Raw genomic sequence first — 14,828 nt, 5'->3', positions numbered from 1 at the left:
TATGCTTAGACAAAATCACTAGTAGCATACACTTATCAGATGTGGGAGTTCCGACATCTAACTACCTCCAACCCTTGATCATGTGCGGTCCCCCATAGCCCAGATTCGAAGACACTAGTGCAGGCTATGCTACACAAACGTATTATTATCTACCGAACTGACGGATATAACCAGGAACCTTTCCAAGATTATATTAACAATAGTATGATTTCTGTAGTGCCGTCCTGTATGTAGGGAAATCCGCGCTACCAGATGTATTGGAAGAAAACCGGTCGGTACGGTTCCAAAGCCGGAGATCCAACGTTGAACGGGGGAATAGATTAAACTGATCATTATTTATTTCCGACGGTTTGTAGTATTCTTATCAATTGTGGTCACCATCAAGAACACTGACAAACGTAGACCATCGAATTAATTCATTGATTCGTCCAGGCTTTTTTTCTGTTTGCAGTTCCAGCCCCGTCCCAGTTGTTCCGATAACTTTTGTTAACTATGGGTATCAATAATCCTATTCCGAGAAACTTGAATAGTGAATCAAGGTATGTATATATTGTGTTACAATGTGATTGAGTGATTAAGTAATGAAGTGATGAAGTGATAAACTAACTTTCCTGTTGTAGAAAGGCTGCTAAGATCCTTGCGTCGTTTATAAAGCCTAACCAAATTGCTGGGGCAGATAAGGTCATTCCTCCACATGTACTTAAGAAGGCAAAGGGTTTAGCCATCTTGACGGTTTTAAAAGCTGGTTTTCTTTTCTCCGGTAGAGCTGGGTCCGGTGTGATTGTTGCTCGTTTACCGGATGGTAGTTGGTCTGCTCCTTCAGCCATTGCTACTGCTGGAGCAGGTGTTGGTGGACAAATTGGTGCTGAGTTGACGGATTTTATCTTTATCTTGAATACGCAAGCAGCCGTTGATACTTTTGCTCAACTAGGTTCCGTCACCTTAGGTACAAATGTATCTATTGCTGCTGGACCGTTAGGTAGAAATGCTGAAGCAGCCGGTACAGCCTCATTTAAATCCGTTTCTGCTGTTTTCTCTTACTCCAAAACTAAAGGGTTATTTGCTGGGGTTTCTCTTGAAGGCTCAGCCATCGTGGAAAGAAGAGAGGCGAACCGCAAGTTTTATGGTAACAATTGTAAGGCCAGACAAGTTTTACTGGGACAAGTTGAAATCCCCCCAGGATGTGAGCCATTGATGAGAGTTTTAGAAAGCAAAGTGTTCAATAATTCTGTTCCTTACAATGAAGACTATGATGATGATGATTACTATGATGATATTCCGACGACATTTTCAGATGATACTAGTGCTGGTAGTCGCTCTTCAAGACGAGGTGGAAGAGGAAGAGACAGAAGAGGAAGTAATGCTAGATATGATACTTATGATGATTTTAGTGACGACGATGATGATGATGATTATGGTACTGGTGGACGTCGTCGTAGATCCAATAGTGGTCGCCAAAACAATAGTAATGCTCCACCTCGATATTCAAGTATAAATGGAGGAGGATCAAGACAATCCACATGGGAAGACGATATATATGACCGTTCCCCAAGACATGGAGGAGGTACTAATAGTTCACTGAATACTTCTGCTCCTCCATCCAGACCTCCAACGTCACTGAAACCCAATTTTGGTAATAGTATAAAGACCAATGCTAACCAGGCAATTGCATTGTATACATTCAAAGGTGAACGTGATGGAGATTTACCATTCAAGAAGGGAGACGTCATTGATATTATCCAAAAGACCGGAACAAGCGATGATTGGTGGGTTGGTCGTAACAACGGTGTACAAGGAATGTTCCCTGCCAACTATGTTGAATTAATTTAGCACCAGTATATATATTTTTAATAACGAAATGATTTGACAAAATGGTCCACCACCAATTTACCTTCTTCGAACAGAGGTTCTTCACTTCTAACTATGACGGCAGCATGGGTGGCTTTGGTTCGACGAATAAGCACTGGATATTTAGACCAATTAAGTGAGTTCAATTGCTCAATGATGTATTCTTGATGGCTAGTCAATTTCAACCGGAACTCATCATTGTCACCATGGTTTGAATCGTTTCTATATTTCGTCGACTTCAAGTCTTTTAAATGCAGAGTAGAAGGTAAGGGCAGTTGGCCCTTGGAAGATGAAGTGAATCCATATTGATAGGGATGGTATTTTCGTGTGTGCATAGCATCAAACACTGACTCCATAAACATATCTGTTTGAGTATTCAATTCATTGGAAATGTAGACGGTGTCTGCGTTCTCATCTTCAATAGTGGTGCTTCCTTTTATGGAAGGAATATCCACAGTTTCGTCCTCATCTTCGTCAGTATCTGTATCGTCAATGATATCGTATAGATGTAAGATGGAAGTCTCTTTAAAGAACTTGCGTACTCTGAGACTCAATCTAACTCTCTCCACCACGCTTCTACATATCAAACTGATGGCCCATAGTGGTGTGAGAAAGATGATGTTTGCTAACACTCTGAACCAGTTCAATTTCCTTGAAATGAAGTTAGACAAGCGTGGACCAGTAGCGCCAGTAGCAGCAGCCGCATCATCATCTACTAGCAAGATCTTGGAGTAATGGATCAGTTTGGAGTAGTCGATGATCACTGGTGCGTACTCCTTAATGTAAGCCAAATGGTACCCCAGAGCCAGCTGGTTGTGCATTGAGTCAAAGGGGTCCCTATTGGATATACCTGCTGTGAAGAAGCAGGTACGTTTATCATTGATGATGTTGGTGTATAGAGATCTATAGTGGAAGCTGGCTAACGCCTTAAAGAAACAGAACCGAGGGTCACACATCAACACCAATAAAGGTAGTTGTTGGTGAGAATGTTGATGATGGTTGATAGTGTCTTTGAGTACCAATTGATTCCCCGTATTGGCCAATAAATAAGGCACAATCTTATTAAATAGCTTAATGGATAAGTTGACTTCTGGCAACAACACTCCCACATGAGGAGAACAGAAGGTAACAAAGTTAACGGGTTCAATATTATAATGGTCAAAGTAATTACTATTAAACAACTCTCCAATGGCATATCTTATCATCAAACCTCCTAAGGAGTATCCAACACATGAAAACTTTGTTACTTTACCTCCTTGATTCATTAAGGAGTTGGTGATAGTTTTTATCTCATCACTTATTCTTTTGCCATTGATATCGATTCCATCATACGTAATATACCCTGGATGAGAGCCTGTAGTATATACAAACAATTTCTCGTTGTTAAAGGAATGCTTAGAGAATTGAGTTTCTAATTGGCTCTTAATATATGCCATATGACTAGGGTTACCCCATAGACTAAAGGGTTAGTGATAACTGTAGCGTATACACGTATACATAAATAAAATAGACATACCCGTGAACCAATACTACTAGGTGATATTGCTCCATGATACTACCGAGAGTAAAGAACGAGATTGAATTGTATTCCAATAATTTATCTCCTTATTACCCTGACACTTATCAGATAGACTTCCCAATCGGGAAGGTGATACAGGACACCCACTCGTGTGACAAAATAAACGTATACGTACATAATTCCGCATAGCCTGCTTGCTTCTTTGCATAACTGTTATTTCTACACATTCAAGGATTATGTACACGGATTATTTAATTATATACAAGTACGTCGTAATATATATACTTAATTGATTCTTGTAAATGAGACACACTTATCTAACACCAAAGCAGATGCGACACTAACATTCAAAGAATCAACTAGTCCATTATCCAAACTATCAACTCTCATTCTTGGTAACCCAACCAAATAATCCGATCTTAATTTGATATGCGTACGTACACCAGCTCCTTCACTTCCCATAACTAAAAGCATGGGACTCTTTAAAAGAAGTTCCGATAGATCTTCCGGTTCAATGAACCGTTTATCAAGAGTCTCAATGATCTTTGTATCTTTACCCTTTAAATCCATTTTTTGAAGGGAATTAGATCTTCCCGCCGTAGTAATAACATTCCAACCATTCTGTCTGATTCTATCGATGAATCTTAAAGGTTCATCGGTACTCATAGCTGTAATATATTCTAAGCTACCTGCACTTGCCTTATGAGCCACTCCACCCAATTTGGCAGTCTCACTAGAGGGCACGATAATAAAGTCCACTCCTAAATAATATGCTGATCTGAAAATGGCTCCAATGTTTTGAGGATCAGTTATGCCGTCTAAATAAACTCCAAGGGGGTACCTTTGACTATCATTAGGTGTTTCTCGAACCACTTGGTAGTCCTTCTCAATTTTTGTGCCATACAAATCATTATAAAGATACACTTTGTAATCTCCAGTATCACCATTTGGTACACCTAAATCTTGAACTGGCCAGATCTGTAACGGCTTGGTTTCAAGTACAACACCATTATGTACTGCTCCGTCAGATAATTGCTGCAACTCTTGTTTAGAAGACTCTATGATTCTAATGCCCAATTTTTTGGCCAACTTGAGTATCTCCTGATCTTTAATATTATGATGGTATAATGTAGAATACAGATCTCGCTTATTCACCCTGAGTGTGGCTAAAACAGAATGGGTACCAAATATATAATCATACAAGGGGTTTCTGATCCGTTTCATAGTTGGAGTACCATTCACAGGCCCACCAGTCTTCCTGTCTGGTAAACCCAATTTGGATCTTTCGTGAGCTCTTTTCATTTCTCTTAATCTTCTTTGACGGTCGACTTTTTCATCGAGTCGTTTTCTTTCTTCACGACTGATATTACCATATTTCCTTTGGAAGAACTCGTCTTTAGGTATCCCTTGAACGACCCAAGGTTTAGGAGGTTTCTTCTGGTCTGGAAGTGTCTGGGAAAGAGTGTTGATCTTAGATGATGATTTCTTATAGGTTGATGATTTTTTAAAAGTTGATGGCAGCTTCTTGGTGCCTGTTTCGGCCCGATGTAACGGCCTGATACTTTGAAACTGTCTAGCAACACGAGGGAATAGTCTAAACATTGGTTAAGGTCTGGTTGTAGCCATGAAGAAGTATGCGATGAGTTTATATTTTTCAATGCGAAAACACAGAGTCAAGACTCCGAGTCAACTACAATCATTCAACTGTCAGCTATTGCATAGTCACTACGTTCATTCAGTGTCAAGGTCTACCTTATATACTAGAATAATACACCTTTGGTGGAAGGAACATCGTTGGTTCCATTAGACAGAATAGCTTCCTTAATAGCCACAGCCATGGCCTTAAACGCAGACTCAGCCCTATGGTGATCGTTGAATCCTCTCAAACAATCAACATGTAGAGTTATATGAGCACCTTGAGCAAACGATTCAATTACATGGGGAATCATTTCACAGCTCAAATCACCAATCTTCTCTCTCTTTAATCCCAATTCAACCACCGCATATGGTCGATTGGACAAATCAACTACAGCTCTACTTAATGCTTCATCGAGCGGAGCAAATCCGGTTCCAAACCTCTTAACACCTCTAACTTGTCCAAGTGCCTTGTGGAATGCCATACCAAGTGCAATACCAACATCTTCAGCTGTATGATGATCATCAATATGTAAGTCACCTATGCACTCAATGATAAGAGACCAACCACTGTGTTTGGCCAATGCATGTAACATATGATCTAAGAAGCCAATCCCAGTTTGGACGTTTATAACTTGAGAAGAAGTAGCTTGAGTCGCATGAGCATCATCTTCGTCAGTAGTCTTTGATTTCTTAGTGAAGAGAGACTCGTCAAGAGCTACAACTCCTCCATCTAATGAGAGAGCAATCTGAATCTTTGTCTCATTAGTGATCCTTTTGATCTCTGAGGTTCTGGCCATGATGTTTGGTTAGTGGAAATGAGTCATTTGAATGATTGTAAGACAACATGAGTGGTTGATGAAATATCAAAAACCTGATTAGGTAATAACCAGACATACTCAATTGGGAAATACTTTGATACACAGTTATAAGCGTAATACTACATGTGCTTATGTATATTTATATGTATATGTATGTATATGTATGTATGTATGTATGTATTTATGTCTATCGTAAATATGTATATGTATCTCGTAAACATGTATATCGTAAGAACGTATATAAATTGTATAACATATAACTTGTCTCCTACTATCGCATAGGTTCTAGTTTGTAACCATATATGGTACTGTACATTTGTGATGGAACATCAAGCGAAATGTCCCTGTACATCTGGATCACCAAACACACAATTAAGATCACATCCTTAGTGATTACCAAAGACAAGATTCCATAGACTAGCCTCTATATACATTCATTAGTGTTACATCCACTCGTATAATATACGAAGCTAATTCCATATAGAGAAGACTCTTAGTGTTATAGTGTTGTGTCAGATCATACCATGCCGTCTGCTTCCAGCATATATAAGCGAACGGAGATTATTGGCCGGGGTAAGTTTGGAGTAGTCTATAAAGGGTATCATAAACAAAGCAAGAAGGTTGTTGCCATTAAGGTATTGAATCTAGATACTAAGGATGACGAAGTAGCCGAAGTTCAACTGGAGATCCAGTTTCTTACGGAACTTCGAAACGTTCCTAATGTCACCCATTATTATGGTTCCATTCTAAATGATACTAGACTATGGATCATTATGGATTATTGTGCTGGCGGGTCTGTTAGAACACTTCTTCGAGCTGGTGTATTTGAAGAACGGTATGTGGGGGTTATCTTCCGGGAAGTTCTTACTGGACTTCAAGCTGTTCATAAGTTAGGGGTTATTCACCGAGATATTAAAGCGGCCAATATTTTAATATCCAAGGAAGGTAACGTTCAATTATGTGATTTTGGCGTAGCAGCTAAAATCCTGGCCAATTCAATGAAAAGAACAACTATGGCAGGTACATTATTTTGGATGGCACCGGAAGTTATTAGAGAAGGTGATACATATAATTCCAAGGCAGACATATGGTCATTGGGTATCACCATGTACGAAATCGCCACTGGGAACCCACCATATTGTGATAAAGATGCTCAATGGGCCATTCAAATGATTTCCAAACTGACTCCACCAAGATTAGAAGGCAGAGAATATTCTCCTATATTGAAAGAATGTATAGCCCTCTGTCTTGATGAAAACCCAGAGGAAAGACCAAGTGCTGAAGATCTATTAAAGTGTAAGATTGTTAAATCCTACAAGAATTTACCATCTTCTATTCTAATGGAAGTTATACTGCGGTATCTTTTATGGAGAGATAAGCATTCATCTCGAGAATCTGTGTTTGTTAACATTGAGGACGAAGCTCATCAAGTGGATGAAACCAACAACAATAATCAACAACTTCAAGTGAAATGGGATTTTGATTCATTATCAAGCAGAGAATATATTGTGGAGAATGATATCGATTTGGTGGATGATCATGACCATAATAATGATAATTATAACACTCATCCCACTTTTGGGTTTGAGACCTCAAACTTCAGCAATATGAATACTTTAACGGGTACTGCCGCATTCAACAATAATGTTAACTACAATATTAATAGCAACACAATGACAGGAATAGGTGGTGGTAGTAACAACAGTCATAGTCATATCTCAAGATCAACTTCAACTGCTAATATTCCAAAATCACTTGCTCTGCTTTTTGAAGATGCAGAAGCAACCACTCCAACGGTCACAGAAGCTCCTGAATTACCTTCTCATATACGATTGGAATCTCCAACCATAGAAATCCCAGACATGGACAATATCTCATATTCAACATCTGCACTACCATCAACAACTACCACTAGTCAGCCACCGGTGAAACCAGCATTGGTATCAACAGTTTCTGCTCCACTGCATCCTGTGTTATACAAACCTCCACCATTATATCATTCACAATCATCGCTGGCATCACTTGAAGGCGGCTCTACACGAATTGGTAGGACAAGAAAGAAGACTATACTGAACACATATTCAGCAACATCAACTGCCACTGGTTCTACTTCTGTTGGACCTAGCTCCAGTATGAATCAACCACATACTCCTCCTTATACCATAGGCTCTAATGTTAGAACGCCATCGCCCAAACCTCCTTCAGTCTCCAATGTTTTAACCAGTTTGAATAGCACCACCTCTCCCTCCAAATCCATGAAGGTCTTACAAAACAATTCTAATCCTTTATTGCAGCCTATTAACTTGAAACCTTCAACCACAGCATCAATAGCTACCACCACTTCAGCCAGTACAGCTTCAACTGCTTCATTGGCTTCGAATGGACTGATCTCTACTGCTCAAACTACCACTACAGCAGCGACCTCCTCGGCTCCTTTATCTACTGGAAGCACACCCACTAATGTACCTGTCAAAGCAAAAAGAGTGAGACCAGGCTTACATATTCAAATGCCAGTACCCTCCAACTACTTTACAAATTTAACTGTTCTTAATAGCCAGGAATTTAATTCCAATACCATTACTACTCCTCATGGAACAGGACACCACGAAGATGTTAACCAGTTTGGAGTTAACATTGCGCTGGCTCAAGGTCTAAGTATGACACCATTAACAGAAAGAGAGATTGTATTGGGACCTACTGGACCTGGAACTGGACCTGGACTTGGACCTGGACTTGGACCTGGATCTGGACCTGGATCTGGCACTGGCACTGGCACTGGCACTGGCACTGGCACTGGCACTGGCACTGGACACTCAGATGAACGTAACGGTCCTCCTAATTTATTTGCATCAAACGAAGGCTCAGGCTCAGGTTCAAGAAGTCATCCAAGCTCTAAGAAGAACTCTCTTAGTCAAGGCTCAGGAGCCACCATGGCAGCTCCAGGATTAGCCACTGCTACCCCGACATCGGGACAGCTGTCGGTATTTCTTTCTAAAGCCTCCACCAGTGGCTCGTCTCCAACCCCGAACCTCAGTGGAACAAGAAGTGGCACGACTACAACCACCACTACGACTAAGTTCCCTCCCTTGCCAATTATTGATGCTGAAATCTTTTCTGATACTACGCCCAAGGTTAAGTTGGTCAACGAGTTGGAGACCATGGTCAAACTATTTAGACAAGGATTGGATGCATTAGAAGAAGCTCTTTAGAGGTTATAGCATTTACTTATATTTGGTATACATTTTTGTAGACCCGTGTCACGTGATGGGAAAGATCCTAACACCAAATATAAATATTAATCAAGAAGGTATGTTAACTTATTTCTTACTGCAGTAGTTGTTTCTTACTACAGTAATTGTCCCCCACTCAATGCCACCAAGAGTCAGACGTAGAATTACTCAGGCTAAGCTTGAGGAGATCGAGGAGCAACAACGTCTACTTTCACAGGAAATCGTTCGGCCGTTCGAGATCTTGGAAGACTTACCTATTTCATTCAATCCACCACCCAATGACGTATTCAAGACTCCACTCACTATCAAGGACACTGGGGTGCTTTATCGATCGCTTATGAAGCTGCGGTACTACTACGTTCATGTTTGTCCCATGTTTAAGTTGTACTGGGTGAAGCAGACGAGTTATGCTAAGAAGCTAGCAGAGATGGATAAACCTGTGCCCAAATCGAGCAAAGATGAAGCATTGGGTGATAAGAAAGCCATCCTTGGGAATGATATAAGTGCCAGAGATATCATGGTCAAGTTGTGTGAGGCTAACTTGACCTTGGGACCTCACGTGTTTGAGATCCGTCTCTTTATAGCCAAAGACGATCGTAGTGATAAGGACAAAATCAAACAGGAGAAGATGGATAAGAAGGAAAAGAAAAGAGAGGAGAAGGTGGCGGAACTTGAATCTAAAAAGGCCAAAATAGCTGCCAGAGAGAGGAAAGCCAGAGAATTGGAGGAAAGAGAAAGACAACGGGGTGCAAGTGCTATTCATTTACCGCATACTACTACTACTACTACTACTACTATTAATAATAATAATAATAATAATAATAATAATGTTGATCCCATGATAAGTAATAATGGGCATCCTCCGAGGCAATCAGATGCCAATACGTTTATTGCTGAGACGCCTACGAAACCAATAAGTAGTACTACGGCAAATGGTAGTGAATCTGAAGCTGGTACTAAAGAAGATGATACTGAAATTGGTACTGAAACTGATAATGGTAGCAGTTCTACTACGGATGAACCTAAAAAAGTCACTAGAAAGTATAATAAAACTGGGAAATATGAAAAGAAGAAGAAACTTTTTAACACCGTTCCTTCAGGTCCTCTCCCACCTTCATCTGATCCTAATAACATGCAGTCAATTGAAAACAAGATTATGATCTCTAATTTGAATGCAATTGCCCGACAAGATGCTTCTTTGAATTCATTGATGAAAGTGGTTGCACTGGGTGGAGCAACACCAGAACAAATACAAAAGTTTCAAGAGTATATAAAGAGGGCTAGAGAAATGGGACCACAACCATATCATGCATATTTATTTCAAAATCAGAATAGTGCTGCCACTACTACGGCTCCTTCTGGTTTGAGTAGTGAAAATGGAGGTATAACTCCTGCTACAGAAACTGCAAGAAAAGAAAAGCTTAAAGAGAAGAAGATTCCTAAATCGAAAATCCCCAAAGAACAAAAGCTAACAGCATTCCAAGAACGGTACTTAACTGATGCTACTATAGTGTTTGAATTTCTAGAGAATGCCAATATTCGTTTTCTTTTTCCTAAAATGGCTATCTGTGAAGCAATTGAAGCAGCTAATCCTCCTCCCGAGGATCCTGAAGATAAGACGGACTACAATGATATATTAGTGAGTCATCTCTGGGTCCATAACCAGTCAGAACTAGATGAATATGACGCTAAATTGGCAGACTATGAAAAGGAAGTCAAGCAACGAGAGGAAGCAGAACTCAAACAGAAGCAAGAGGAAGCAGAACTCAAACAGAAGCAAGAGGAAGCAGAACTCAAACAGAAGCAAGAGGAAGCAGAACTCAAACGGGAACAAGAGGAAGCTATACTCAAAGAAGGAAAACTGGAAGGTGAAGGAAAATATGAAGAAGACAATGAATCAGCTAAAGTCAAGATTGAAGCTGAAGGAGAAGGAGAAGGAGCTTCTGCAGCAACTGCAGCTACAATTTCTGAGACTGTTGAACTTGAGAAGGTGGAGTCAGAACCTCAAGAGGAAGAACCCGAAACGGAATCACCAGCACTGGCACCAGTACTGGCACCAGAAATAGTAGCTACACCCAGAAGAAGAGCACCAGTACGTCGTGCTGCTGGAGGAAGGAAGAACAAACCACAATCTCGTAAAGCTGTGGTAAAGAAATTAGTACCTCCTTCGAAGCCTGAAATAAGATTCACTTCCCTTACTTTTACTATTCACAATATCCCTGTCCGTTTTACTCCCATAATAGTCAACATGACCAAGCCTTTGGAGGAAGTTCAGCAGTATATGACCAGAGTTCTCAACATTGGACTGAGGTTACCCAGCTACTATCTTTGGTATCAGGTGGATGCTCGTCTTGATGAATCTTTGGCAGAGAATATTCGAGTGCAGTTAGTGCAAGAAGAAAAGAAAATGATTGGAGTTCCAACATCACAGCCTGAAGTTGTTGAACGACACTATAAAAAGAGAAAGCCAAAGGATGGAGCTGAGTCCAAACAAAAGAAAGTTAAAAAGGAAGAAATCAAACAGGAAAACCCAGAGACTACATTTGAAGGTGATATTAACTCGAAAATCTCGACTCCTATCACTGAGAGACCATTGGCAGTGGATACTGTTTGAAAGGTTTTTGTTTAAATCTATGAGAATCGTATCATTCTATTTACAGGAAAAGCACACTCACATCAAACTACTTGAGGTTGATTAAGTTCAACAAGTTTTGTAATTGAGCATTGTCTTCAGCATTTCTTTCATTTGCTCTAGCAAACTTGGGGTTTGAAGCCTCATATTGACGATCAAAATCACCATTCATAGCTTTATGCATCCATTTACCCGTGGCCACACCATCAGCAAACATCTTGACTCTACCATTTTCACCAATTTCCACATCAGTGATCTTGAAAGGACTGACAAATTGTCTTGAGTGGGCATTAGGAACATTCTTGGAGAAATTCAGTTGTAACATGATGGTTCGGTCATTAACACCCGCTACCAACCCACCAATAGCAGCTTCTCTTTCATGCACTATTCTACCAGGAGCAATGACTCCATGTTTAATACCATTAGGTGAGTTGGCTAATCTACCCTTTTGAGCGTAGGAAAATCCACCAGTGCCTTGGATTTTTATGTTGGAGTTATCGTTTCTAACCATATCTGTCATAGAGAACTCTTTGGGGTTGACTTCCGGGTGTGTCGAGACAAATTCAACTACCAATCCCTTCAATGTCTGGGATGATACTTGCAGAACCAATACCTGAGGATGGTTCCTCAAGATCCACGACTTAAACTTTGAATATAAGGCAGAGTTACTGGCAAGTACCTTCTTGACCTCAGCTAATCCTGATCTACCATTCAAATTAAGTCCACCCAAAATGGTGCCATCGGAACTCTTTGTCTTTGTCTTGGTGGTTTCAGATGGGAACAATGGATTTTGTTCAGAAAGATAGTTCTTAACAGCAATGCCTGTTTCCTGAAACTTCTTCCGAGTATACAAATGTCCGGAGTACTTCTCAACATCGGGCATATTCTTAGCATTGTCGATATCATTGAATACAATGTGGGATCTACCTATTTGGGAGGGTAATGTTGTTTTGATACCAAAGTTAGATCTGTGAGCACTGGCTTGGGGAGTGTAAATAATTTGATGCGTGGGAACGCTAGACTTTCCCCGTAAAGTCTTACTCAATGGCTTAGCCACCTGGGCGAACTTAGAGTTCTTGAATAAGCCGTAGAGCTCTCTATTGGTCATTGCGGTGGTGGTGGAGAAAGAGAAGAAGGTTTGTGGTGGGTACAAGTTAGTTTCAAATTTTTCACTGTTGATTTGTCGCGAGGGTGTTACCCGGCCATAATTTTTTCGGCAGTTAAGGACGAACAGCCAATGGAATTAAGAGATGAGCATGATTGATGTGATGGAGAGGCTATGGAAGGTTACAGTATGAACGATAAGCATTAGGTGTTGTTTTACTATGTATCATAATAAGATATTTTAGTGTTGAATGGAGTAACATGGCCTATGTTTAGCGCTACCAAAATCGTGTCTGAAGATTACAATTAATGTAATCTGCAAGGTCTATAAACTATTAACGCACAATTATTATTCTATGCATAAATTGTACATATTCTATCGTAAACTCTGCGCATACATATTAACACATTCTTGTAAAAAAAAAGAGACATCAAACCTTTTCACATTATCATCATTCATCAAGCAGCGTAAGAAAACGATATACCAAATTTGGCTACCTCCGGATTCAAGTCATTTGAATTGAGTCGAAATTTAACCCCTGTACTTACAAGAAAATCTTTGGCTCTTCCCTCCCAAAGAAGTTTCACTTGTTTGTCTTTGAAACTGGTAGAGCATTTAAATACCGAGCTAAAATCACTTTCGCTCACCAAATGCTGGAAAGCGTCCATCACCGTTTCGTTAACCACCGGAGATTCGGCTTCTAGAGTTTTTTGAGATCCATTTTGACTTGGAAACAACGTAGGACTGATATGGAAGTAATCATCCAGTTTCTCAATGGGGTTAATTATACTATGGTTGTGACTAAAAGAAGTTGGAGTTCTGATGGCTATGACACTTGGCACTGGATGTTGGCTACCCTTAGTATCTATTGGTGTAGCAGCCTTGAAGTCGTTATTGGCTTTCTGTCCCTGAGACCGAAGAGACTTGTTCTCCTTTGACGAAAGATTGACTGTGTGGTTTGTAAATGTGTTGGGAGAGTGTTTTTTGGAGTAGTTAAAAACTTCAAAGCCTACTTGCAAATTGGAAGCATATGAGTAGACATTGAAGTCATATCGAGAACAGAATGTGGAGGCCACTGACGTCTTAACGGAATACGTGGATGAAATGTGACCTAACATTGGGTTTACTGAAAGTGTCATGGCCAAAGGCTTCCCTGTAGACGTAGATCTCGTGGAATAACGCATAGAAGCCGATAACCCGGGGCTTAGACTACGTGCAGCATACCATATCTCTGTCCCAATGGAGAGCACCGAGTTATCAAACTTGGGTATTATGGCAATATCTTCATTGGTACCAGATTGTGGGTGATGGTGTGAAGTTTGTGGTGGATGATCCGGTTGTTGTTGTTGTTCTTGTGGATTATTCAAGTTGTACAAACATCGAAACCCCAACAACAGTTCATTGGTCGAAAAGATAAACTCTCTCAGATACCTTGGAGCATTCTTCTGGAGATATACTATCATCGTGCCATCATTCTGTACATGGGGATTGTTGATGCATTTGACAAGAAGTTGAGTTTGACTGGTAAGTTTCTTAATCATCATAGCTTCAAGGCAACTTCCCGGGAAGTACATGCGTCCATAGAGTAAAGTTGCACCATTGATATTGTTGTTATTGGTGTTGGATTTCTTATCTGGTTGAGGATCAATCACCTTAAATCCTGAGATGGCGTCTTGAAGTGAAATATCTCTGGTTCCCAACGTATTTTGCAATGGTATGGACGTGTATAAGTATGCCAAAGATCCATTTACTGTCAGATTGTTGGATAAAGTGAATGTCAGGGCCAGATATCCAGTGGCCATACTGGAAACATCTACTTTGCAACCTTGAGGTATAGGGAACTCAATGAGTGCCCGAGATGTGGCAGTAACATTAGAAAAGATATTATCTTCGTTCCAGTAGGTCGCCTTATAGAAGCATCGCTGTAGATATTCCATATAGGAATACATTTGGGTAGGAATAGAGAGTGATGTTATTATTTTTTACGTCGCGATTTGATAAGCATATTTTAGCATGCATCATTACCATGCATATAATC

At 40.2% G+C, this 14,828-nt stretch overlaps 8 protein-coding genes across 8 annotated transcripts; 3 read left to right on the top strand and 5 right to left on the bottom strand.

The window, feature by feature from the left end:
* Positions 1-492: 492 nt before the first annotated feature.
* On the top strand, positions 493-1,830 carry KQ657_001397 (uncharacterized protein; the record flags this gene model as incomplete). The annotated part of the gene is made up of 2 exons (XM_043192195.1): positions 493-539; positions 621-1,830. 2 exons carry the CDS (start codon positions 493-495, stop codon positions 1,828-1,830), a joined length of 1,257 nt encoding a protein of 418 aa, XP_043048490.1.
* Positions 1,831-1,847: 17 nt separating this feature from the next.
* On the bottom strand, positions 1,848-3,347 carry KQ657_001396 (uncharacterized protein; the record flags this gene model as incomplete). Its single annotated transcript, XM_043192194.1, has 2 exons — positions 1,848-3,306; positions 3,340-3,347. The coding sequence occupies 2 exons, from the start codon at positions 3,345-3,347 to the stop codon at positions 1,848-1,850; spliced, it is 1,467 nt and encodes a 488-aa protein (XP_043048489.1).
* Positions 3,348-3,652: 305 nt separating this feature from the next.
* Positions 3,653-4,969, bottom strand: KQ657_001395 (uncharacterized protein; the record flags this gene model as incomplete). The annotated part of the gene is made up of 1 exon (XM_043192193.1): positions 3,653-4,969. One exon carries the CDS (start codon positions 4,967-4,969, stop codon positions 3,653-3,655), a length of 1,317 nt encoding a protein of 438 aa, XP_043048488.1.
* Positions 4,970-5,127: 158 nt separating this feature from the next.
* Positions 5,128-5,802, bottom strand: HIS3 (imidazoleglycerol-phosphate dehydratase; the record flags this gene model as incomplete). The annotated part of the gene is made up of 1 exon (XM_043192192.1): positions 5,128-5,802. One exon carries the CDS (start codon positions 5,800-5,802, stop codon positions 5,128-5,130), a length of 675 nt encoding a protein of 224 aa, XP_043048487.1.
* Positions 5,803-6,347: 545 nt separating this feature from the next.
* KIC1 (putative serine/threonine protein kinase) lies at positions 6,348-9,032 on the top strand (the record flags this gene model as incomplete). Its single annotated transcript, XM_043192191.1, has 1 exon — positions 6,348-9,032. The coding sequence occupies one exon, from the start codon at positions 6,348-6,350 to the stop codon at positions 9,030-9,032; it is 2,685 nt and encodes an 894-aa protein (XP_043048486.1).
* Positions 9,033-9,192: 160 nt separating this feature from the next.
* SWC3 (SWR1-complex protein 3) lies at positions 9,193-11,667 on the top strand (the record flags this gene model as incomplete). Its single annotated transcript, XM_043192190.1, has 1 exon — positions 9,193-11,667. The coding sequence occupies one exon, from the start codon at positions 9,193-9,195 to the stop codon at positions 11,665-11,667; it is 2,475 nt and encodes an 824-aa protein (XP_043048485.1).
* A 67-nt stretch (positions 11,668-11,734) lies between these two features.
* On the bottom strand, positions 11,735-12,793 carry MRP51 (mitochondrial 37S ribosomal protein bS1m; the record flags this gene model as incomplete). Its single annotated transcript, XM_043192189.1, has 1 exon — positions 11,735-12,793. One exon carries the CDS (start codon positions 12,791-12,793, stop codon positions 11,735-11,737), a length of 1,059 nt encoding a protein of 352 aa, XP_043048484.1.
* A 455-nt stretch (positions 12,794-13,248) lies between these two features.
* On the bottom strand, positions 13,249-14,822 carry MDM10 (Mdm10p; the record flags this gene model as incomplete). The annotated part of the gene is made up of 2 exons (XM_043192188.1): positions 13,249-14,678; positions 14,816-14,822. 2 exons carry the CDS (start codon positions 14,820-14,822, stop codon positions 13,249-13,251), a joined length of 1,437 nt encoding a protein of 478 aa, XP_043048483.1.
* Between the last annotated feature and the right edge of the window lie 6 nt (positions 14,823-14,828).

The sequence above is a fragment of the Scheffersomyces spartinae genome (assembly GCF_019049425.1).
Source record: "Scheffersomyces spartinae strain ARV_011 chromosome Unknown scaffold_15, whole genome shotgun sequence".
In the NCBI taxonomy this organism is placed as follows: domain Eukaryota; kingdom Fungi; phylum Ascomycota; class Pichiomycetes; order Serinales; family Debaryomycetaceae; genus Lizanozyma; species Lizanozyma spartinae.
Note: the sequence above shows the minus strand (reverse complement) of the source record. Positions and strands in the feature narration are given on the sequence as shown.